The 9788-nt window shown below is 38.6% G+C and overlaps 1 protein-coding gene across 29 annotated transcripts in view; it reads right to left on the minus strand.

The window, feature by feature from the left end:
* Window positions 1-8874, minus strand: part of RUS3 (root UVB sensitive protein (Protein of unknown function, DUF647)) — a 51101-nt gene extending 42227 nt beyond the window's left edge. For 18 of the 29 annotated variants that reach the window (XR_016043264.1, XR_016043265.1, XR_016043262.1 and 15 more), the window contains exons 1-2: window positions 8678-8874; window positions 8185-8242 (exon numbers count right to left, since the gene is read on the minus strand). Coding sequence is in view for 5 of the 29 variants with exons in the window: in XM_088850220.1 (XP_088706346.1) it covers window positions 8185-8242; window positions 8678-8784 (165 nt within the window). In the remaining 24 variants the exon portion in view is untranslated. The remainder of the gene's footprint in view (window positions 1-8184; window positions 8243-8677) is intronic. The other 11 variants (XR_016043267.1, XR_016043266.1, XR_016043270.1 and 8 more) reach the window with 1 other exon arrangement.
* Between the last annotated feature and the right edge of the window lie 914 nt (window positions 8875-9788).

Raw genomic sequence — 9788 nt, forward strand, 5'->3', positions numbered from 1 at the left:
GTTCCATACTCTGCGGTTGCTTGAAGGTACTATTTCCTCCGATACCAGGGAGGCGTTGACTGCTACAGCAAAAAGGGAGGGGAGTCATTCTCTAAGCAGGGTGTGACCTAACCAAAGATCAGACCAAAAATGCACTCTATCCCTGGCTCTAGCATGGAACTTGATATGTTGTTTAAACGGTTTGAGGGAGGAGAATAACAATTTCCATACCCCCGAGCCCCTTGTCGTCGGAAAGCCCTCAAGCAACCAAAGGTCAAGAGGGATACTATACTTGCTTCGTATGACCTGAGCCCACAATTGTCTGTTCTGCGTAGCCAGTCGCCCCCACCATTTACCAAAGAGCGCCTAATTGTGTGTCCTGAGCACTTTGATCCCTAGACCGCCCTAGTATTTCGGTAAACAGACTTTATCCCACGCAATCAGGTGGAGCTTGTTTGACGTCGCTTCACCTGACCAGAGGAAGTTCTTTGTCCATTGGTCTAGATGTTTGGCTACCGAGGCTGGCATTTGGAAAAGCGACATGAGGTAACGGGGGGAATTGGCTATGGTTGCTTTGATAAGGGCTGTTCTCCCTGCAAAAGACAGGTACCTTCCGTTCCATCCTGCCAATCTCCGATCTACTCTGTCTATTACGTGGGACCACTGGGCTTTCTTTGGCTTCCTCAATCCCAATGGCATACCCAGATACAATGTGGGCAAGTCCGCCACTTTACATTCCCAAGAAGTAACTAGGTTCTTGGTTTGGATGTTGGATAGGCCTACCCCTATCATTTTGGATTTGGCCATGTTAACTTTGAACCCCATGGCATGCTCGAAACGAATCAAAAAAAGTCTGAGGTTTTCAACCTCCGCTGCGTTTGCATCTAAGAAGAGTAGCGTATCGTCCGCGTATTGCAGATGAGATAAACTCGGGCCATTCCTGTTGCTCTTGAAGCCAGAGAGGAGTCCCTTTTGATACATGTAGGAAATGGACAGGCTGAATACTTCGGCCGCCATTGTAAAGAGGAAGGGTGAGAGAGGGTCGTTTTGGGGAAGGCCCCTAGAGGAGGGGATGTACCCTTTCGATGTCTCGTTGATGAGGATAAAAAAGAAAGGATTGGAGTAGCATCCCCTCATCCAGTTTCTCCACCGCTCTCTGAAACCCATCCTCATCAAAGCTAGGTGAGGATGGACCAGTCGACATGGTTGTATGCCTTTTCCCAGTCTATCTTAGAGATTAAGCCCGGTTTTTGCCTGCAGTGGCGAGAGTGTATTCACTCATGGGCCACTAGAATATGCCGATCCTTGATGAAGGCTGACTGTGAAGGGGAGATAACAAGAGGGAGAACCTGTTTGAGTCTGAGGACCAACACTTTTGAAAGCATTTTGTAGGTGGAGTTAACCAGGCTAAGAGAACGAAAGTCCTTTAATTCCTTAGCCCCTTCAATTTTTGGGACTAGCACAATGAAGGTGGTGTTGATGGCTTTGTGCAGTATTCCACGATGGAAGAATTCCTCAAATAAAAGAGGGAATTCGTTCTTAAAAGTATCCCAAAAAGTTTTAAAGGGGGCGATTGGGAATCCATCCGAGCCGGGGGCCTTGTCTTTTCCCAGGTCCTCAATCGCTTTAAGGATTTCAGCCTCGGAGAAAGGGCGTTCCAACCAATCCACCCAGTGAGATGGAAGAGATCGGAATGGGAGATTTCCCATTCTTGGTCTAGAATACGATGGGGCCGAATAGAGGCTCTGGAAGTACTTGAGGATGGAACGTTCAATTTCCGAGGCCGAGCCCAAGATCAGGTTGTTGTCCTTAATCATGGAGATGGAGTTATCTCGTTTGCGACAATTAGCTATCCTATGAAAGAAGGTTGTATTCTGGTCTCCTGATTTAAGCCAATTAATTCGGGACCTTTGGTATCAGTACAGCTCTTCTTGTTTAGGGTAGCGAGATAGTCCAACTTCAAATTCGATCTAAGGCTAGCCTTAGAGTAGAAAGAGGCCTCGATTCCTCTGTCATGTCTAAGGTCTAAATGACCTTTAACAAACTATTCTTAGACAGTGAGAAATCACCTTGAGGCAGGAACTCCATGTTTTTAGGGAGGCTTTGAGAAGTTGAAGTTTTTTTTGTAGCCTGAAGCCTGCTCTTCCTGAAACTAGGTTCAAGAAAGAGTTCCACCATACCGGAATTAGTGCGGCAAGAGCTACTTCTTGGAGCCAAGCTAGTTCAAATCTAAAAGGTTGGGGACCTCGAGGGACAGCTGAGGTGTCCAGGAGAATAGGGCAATGGTCAGAAGTAGGTTTAGGCAGGGGCTACAGCATGAGTCCCAGAGAAATGACTCATCCCAGTAGACGGAGATGAGAAACCTATTTAGTTTGGATAGTTTAGGTTGGGAACCGTGGTCCGACCAGGTAAACATGTCATATTCTTTTCTAGTATGGACTTCTCACAGACACCCAGCATTGATTCGTTTCTAATATGGAATTCTAGTATCCTAGTTCCTACAATGATATTTGGGATTTCAAGCATTTTAATGTCTTACAACTTACAAATTAGTAGTAACTCATTGTAGTATTGTATTGTTGTATGATTATGTTTTCGTTTATTTCATGATCACAAGGAATTTGGGGCCTTAAAATTGCCCTAAAAACTCCCTAAGGCTATAAACCAGCCCTAAGAACTCCCCTATCTTTTATGTTTGGGGTGGGGTGGGGTGGGGTGGGGTGGGGTGGGGCGAGTGGGGGGCGGGGGGTTTATTTTGGTCAAGGCTACTTGTCTCTGGGCGGGTGCCTAGGCGCCCGAATCCGTTTTTTTTTAATCTTGCAAATAATCTATCGAAGGGGGGCAAATATCGTCTTATGATAGCGCTCCTACGTGCCCCAAAACAAGAAGAGTTCAATTTCTCTATTTTCAAAATTGTATCATTTTCTGCCCCCATTTCACCCAACCAAACTCCAACAATTCAAGACGATATTTTATGAGTGAAAGAAATGAGACTGTCATGACTTCTTTGAAGGTCATGAATCATTACTTTACTCAACTCGAACGCTTCAACGGGCTGAATTTCAAGAGATGGCAGCAAAAGGTTCTCTTTTCAAAGTGGCTTACATAGTCACCGAGTCAATACCTGCGCTGCCGCCACCATCGAATGACTCCACTGACGAGCAAACTCAATCATACAAGAGATGGATGAAGGATGACTATATATGCAAGGGTCATATCCTAAATGCCTTAGCAGATCCGATCTATGATATATTGACATGTATGCCTCCATTGGCACGCCGAGAGAGCTATGGAAATTACTTGAAACCAAGTACCTAACGGAAGAGTCTGCTAACAAAAGATTTTTTATCTCTAACTTTTTAGATTTTAAATTCATTGAAAACAAGCCTATACTGTCTCAAGTATATGAGTTGCAGCTTGTAGTCAATGAATTAAAGATTGTGGTATTTCTTTGAATGAATATTTCCTAGTAGGCTCAATAATTCAAAAGTTACCCCCATCGTGGAGAGAGTACCAAAAGAAGATGAAACACAAGAAAGTTGATCTTGATTTGGTCAAACTTCAAAGATCTCTTCAAATTGAAGAAGATAATAGACTTAGGGAAAAGAAAGATGAATTAATTAATTTTCACTCTAAGGCAAACCTTGTTGAGCAAAAATCTAATGCAAACCTTCGAGATATAGCATCCCAATGCTCTTTACTTGGGCAACTTGTACATCTACTAAGTTTGCGAACCGCATATGCAATGTCAGGCCTCGTGCTAGTCATTGCATACATCAAACTACCAATTACTCTATCATATTCAAGTTGAGATCTACATCTCCCATAATTTTCTTTAACTTAATATAAGGATCTATAGGGGTAGAGACATGCCCTACTTACTATCAATAAGCTCAAATTTATTAAACATTTTCTCAATGTAGTAAGATTGAGTCATGATTAATATTTTTTCTTTTCTCACTATTTTGATACCAAGTATCACATTAGCCTCTCCGAAGTCCTTCATATTAAAGTTAGATGCGAGAAACTTTTTAGTTTCCTCCACAATTTCTAGATTAGAGCCAAAGATAAGCATGTCATCCACATATAAACAAATTATGTCACATAAATAATTTATTTTTTTAATATACACACATTTATCAGCCTCATTTCTCTTAAAACCATTTGACATCAACACATTGTCAAATTCTTATGCCATTGTTTAGGTGCTTGTTTTAGTCCATAAGGGATTTAACCAATTTACAAACTTTATTCTCTTGACCTGGCATCACAAACCCTTCGGGTTGTTTTATATATATTTCTTCATCTAAATCACCATTTGAGAAATTAGTTTTTACATCCATTTGATGTATGACTAGATGATTAGAAGAGGCTATTCCTAAGAGCAATCTAATAGTAGCAATTTTTGCTACTGGTACATATGTGTCAAAATAATCAATGCCTTCTTTTTGTTTAAAACCTTTAGCAACTAATTTTGCTTTATATTTATTAATAGAACCATCAAAATTCATTTTTCTTTTAAAAATCCATTGACAATTAATGGGTTTAGAACAGGTGGAAGATCTACTAATTTCCAAGTTTTCTTAGCTATAATGGAATCCATTTCATTATTTATAGCTTCTCTCCAAAAAATTGCACCTTGAGATGCCAAAACTTCATTTAGAGATGTAAGATCTTCCTTCACATTTGAGACTATAGATAATGAATTCAAAATTTATTTTGATTAGCCTCAACAAGATAAATATAAAAATCAGGTCCAAAGTTGTAAGATGGATCACCTCTAATTCTCTTACTTCTTCGTGGTTCTATTATTTCATCAGCATTATTTTCTACATGTTCTTCATCAATATATTCAGTATTTTCATGATTGTTTTCATTTTGCATGCTACTTGATTAATTCACTTCATTTTTACAAGTGAGATTTTCAAAAAATTCAGCATCTCTAGATTCCAAAATTGTGTTAGAATTCAAATCCAAAAATCTATAAGCTTTATTATTATAAGAATATCCCACAACAACACATTTAAATGTTCTAGTACCCAATTTATTTCTTTTAGGGTATGGAAGTCTAGCATGTGCAAGACAACCCCATACTTTGAAAAACTTTCATAGAAGGTTTTTTATCAAACCAAAGCTCATAAGGGGACTTATCACTCTTTTTATATGGAATTCTATTCAAAATAAAGCATGCAAATAATAAAGCTTCACCCCACAAATTCAATAGTAAGAAGAAGAAATAAGCATAGCATTTACCATTTCAACTAAAGTTCTATTTTACCTTTCTGCTAATCCATTTTGTTGAGGGGTATATGGAGTAGTTACTTGATGAATAATGTCATTATTTTCACAAAATTCATGAAAGTCATTTGATAAATATTCTCCTCCTCTATCACATCTAATAATTTTAATTTTCTAGGTTAATTTTCAACTTCTGTTTTGAAAACTTTAAATTTTTCAAATGCTCATATTTATGTCTAAGCAAATAAACATAAGAAAATCTAGAAAAATTATCAATAAAGGTAATAAAATATCTTTTACCTCCTCTAGTTAGAACATTATTTAGATCACATACATCACTATGTATAAGTCTTAGCAATTCACTATTTCTTTCAATTGAAGGAAATGATTTTCTAGTGATTTGAGCCTGTTCACATACTTCACATTTTTCTTTAGATAATTCAGCACAATTAGAAATCAATGCTAATTTAACCAAAGATTTAATAAAAGCATAATTAACATGACCTAATCTACCATGCCATACATTACAAGAAGTAACAATATAAGCAGAAGAGTTATTCATTTCATTCACAAGATCAAATTTGAACATCCCATCACATGAGTACCCTAGCCAACAAATACACTATTTTTTATCAAGATGAGTTTGTCACACCTAATGACCATTTTAAAGCCCTTCTTGTTCAAGATACATCCTGAAACAAGGTTTATTCTCTTTTCAGGTGCGTAGTACATATTTTCTAAGGTGAGAGTGCCTTACCCGGACTCAACTTTAGATCCACCGTACCCTTTCCAAGCATATTTGCCATAGCTGGGTTCTTAGTCGAATTGAATTACTGTCACCCACTGGTTCAAAAGTCTTAAACATGTCTCAATTATTAGACACATGAATGGTAGCACCGGTATCGACCTACCATCCATTGCCTTTACTGATCATATTTACTTCGGTAACCATTGGTACAAAATTTTCTTCAGTGGTAAAGTTCACTTGGTTTCTAGGCCTTTGAGCCCTTTCCGGTGTCGGCACTCTCTTGAATAGTGTCCCGGTTTTGCAAGCGATGACATTAGTAAGATGTCAAAATGCATGGGGCTAGAGCCCATTGAGTAATTATCTACAGTGAGAACCCAACTTAGTCTTTTGTAACCTCAAAACTCTAAGTTCAATGTGGTAAAAACAAACTGTACGTATGGTTAGTTTGGTCACTAGATGACAAAATATATAAAGCACCCATTCATAGAAAATCCATACAGTGGATAAGTCTAGTGATGACTTGTATGTTAGTAGGATGAGCTATGCTCTTAATGTTGTCTATATACTACATACAAGTCGGAGTGTTTTATATACATGAGCGCTCTTGATAGACACACCTATATAAATGTGGAAGTGAGGCCGCTTCCCATGAGATGGATTCGTCTTTAGAGCACTTATGAAATTGGGACATAAGCACAAGGTCCAAAACGTACTAGCAGCTAAAAAGACACCAGAGTTGAATATTGTTTGTGAGTTATACTACCGGTCTGTTAGATAAACAACCCAGTTCAAAGTTATACGCTACCATGATACTTGATGGACTTTGTAATGTACACTCTAAGTGAAAGTTCAAATCAAAATATACTTTCATAACATACAAATAATATGTTTTATATGTAAATAAGAGTTCAAATTGAAAGACACTCTAACAATAATGGAGGAAATTGTTAGTATCTTTTGTTTGAAAAATGCTATTTCAAAACAATATCTTTGATTTTATTGTACTTTCCTAAAATGCCTTTGTAGAGAGAGAAAGATGTGGGTTTGAGTCCCACATTGAAGATGAGAGAGTATGTTGAGACGTATTTAAGAGCACGTATTCCCATGAAATGTACTTTAAGTGTAAATGAGAGATAAGGCACATGTGCGGAGCACCCGCACGTGCGTGTGCAAGGGAGTGGGCGCAAGGGCGCTTGATGGCACACTTTGCACTTTGCACGCTCGCATCAATGCATAAGGCACCCCTCACCCAAGCACATGTGCTGGTCAGGCTCGTGGCTTGTTATCTTTTTATGAGCCCAATTCACAGGGAAATCCAACAATCTTCTAGCCATTGAGGCATGTGGGATATCCAACTGTCATCTAGTCGTTGATGAGATGGAGGCTTGTAACAGCAGTCATCCTTCAAGTGCATGTAACTTGTAGTTGTTGGGGTGCATGTAACTTGTAGTTGTTGGGGTGCATGTAACCACCACCGCCCTCCTGCCCATACGTCTTTGGACACTTCGAACAATTTTTTAGCCTCTCTCAATTAACTATTCTCTACAATTCCAACAAGCAAACCAGTGGGCTAATTCTCTCTCTGCTCGATTTTATCTCCTTCTCTCTTTAATACAACAAGACTGGTGTTTATTATGTGGGTTCCAAGCTCAGGTGCATGGAGCTTAGAAATATTGAAAAATGCCTCTCTGTTTTCCTGTATCCCGATAACGAATTATCCTTCTTATACACATCAAATAATCTATCGATGGGGGGCAAATATCGTCTTGAGATAGCGCTCCTACGTGCTCGAAAACAATAAGAGTTCCAGTGCCCTATTTTCAAAATTGTATCATTTTCTGCCCCATTTCACCCAACGAAACTCCAATAACCCTCGCACGCCCACATAGTCGCATCCTTTCCCCAGCGAGCTTCCTATTTTGAGGAGCCCTTATGCTTTTTCTCTATTTTGCCTAATTCCCTCACCTCCCCCTTCTTCTAGAAAGTTTAAATCATTTCCTCTTATCTACTATGCTAAGCAATTAATTTAAGGAATAACCAAATTAACGTGACAATAAACCCAGACTTCTCATCATTCAACTAGTATACTACAATTTCCAAACAATTGAAAAACATATTTCTTTTTCCGAATCTTTCAAAGGACAAATTCACTAACCGTTGGAAAACACAGCTTTCAAACCCTAAATTCCATTAAAACACAATAAAGTGAGAATACATGCCTCCGGTACAAAGGCAGCTAGAACTCGGCGCCTGAACTCGACAAACCGACTGCCTGATCTGCCACAAAAAGCAAATATTAAATCAGTTTCATCTTTGGAGTGAGATAATAAAAAGGAAACGAATATTACATGAGTCAGGAGATACAGTTCCACGGCCGTGTCTCGTTATGCATCAAACATCCAAGAAGGATGTGAAAAAATGATGGCTCCGACAAAAACTAAGATAGACGGTGTTAAAATACATATAAAAGAAAACACTATTTTTATTTCCATAGTTTATTTTCAGTTTCCAGAATCACGTTCATCATGGTTGTGATTCTCAACCCAAAGTTTGGATCCGAAACTCATCTCTAAGATTGATTTTGGAATTGGGGTACTCGTCAGACTCATCCAAACCTTACCCAGATAAAAATGGAATGGAGGAAGTATAAGTGTCGAGAGAGAGTGTGTGTGTTTTGTGATTTCTGAGTGGGAAAATTAAGGAGAATAGCACCTTTGAATTGAATAGGAAGAAGAGGTTGCTGTGAGGAGAACAGTTCTGGTTAAATTAGCTGAAGAAGAGCCGTTCCATTCCTCCATAACCATCTCTGCAACTGCCATGGCAGCATTTGCAGAGACAGAGTCAAGTGTCCTGTATAAACAATAAAAGCGCCACTTAGTTTTTTTTGAGCGACTTCATCTCTAAGCTCTATCCCCCCACTCAAGTTCGCATGCTGTTATGCTCTCTGCGGAGGCACCTCTCTCTAACATCGATCGTCCGTTGTCAATAACTTACGGTTTAGATGAACTTGTTTCTTCGACATGACCACTTGGAGCACACAGATAATTACCATTTTTTGAGCTTAAGATTTTATAATGGGTGGGCTTTGTATAGAGCCTAGGCTCTAAACAATCGAATTAGAGCCGACCTTTAAATAGTGTCAAGAAATGTTGCTTCTAACTCTAGAAATCTTTTTAATAGCCATTAAAATGTATTTTCATCTTGAGTAATAATCATACGAGATTCTCCCACGCTCATGTGTACAACACTTCAAATGATCACTATTAAATATGATACATATCTCTAAATATGGTATAGATCTCTAAAAAAGTTAGGTGTAGGATTTGACTTTTCTAGAGATATGTTCCTAATTTAATGATGATCCTTTTGGGTTAGGGTCTCAAATGATCATTACTCTTTCATTGTTAGTTTGGATGTACCCAAAATTGCAATCCAAAAATCTTGTGAAATATATTTGAACCGTTTGGACAACTACAAGATTTTATTAGATTTTTAGATTAAAATAAAAAGTATTGTTGTATCGAGGCAAAAGTTAACGTAAAAAGAATTAGAGTTGAAAATTTTTTTTTTATGAAAGTGCAGCTCTCACACCCCATATAAACCACACTTTATGACCCAACAACCCACACCTTAAAACCTCATAAACCCGAAATCTACTCTCTTTCTCTAAACTACTTCAACCTGAAGTCTACTATCTCTCTAAACTACTGCTAGTGAGAGTGCTCCTATTTCTCTATCAATAACCAGTTATTGAGCTCCTCTTTCTTTCTCTAGAACCATTATCTTGAGAGCTCCTCTTTCTTTCTCTATAACCAATCTCTTG

Source organism: Amborella trichopoda, chromosome 10, assembly GCF_054954075.1.
Source record: "Amborella trichopoda isolate Santa Cruz 75 chromosome 10, AtrichopodaSantaCruz75HAP2 v2.0, whole genome shotgun sequence".
NCBI lineage: Eukaryota > Viridiplantae > Streptophyta > Magnoliopsida > Amborellales > Amborellaceae > Amborella > Amborella trichopoda.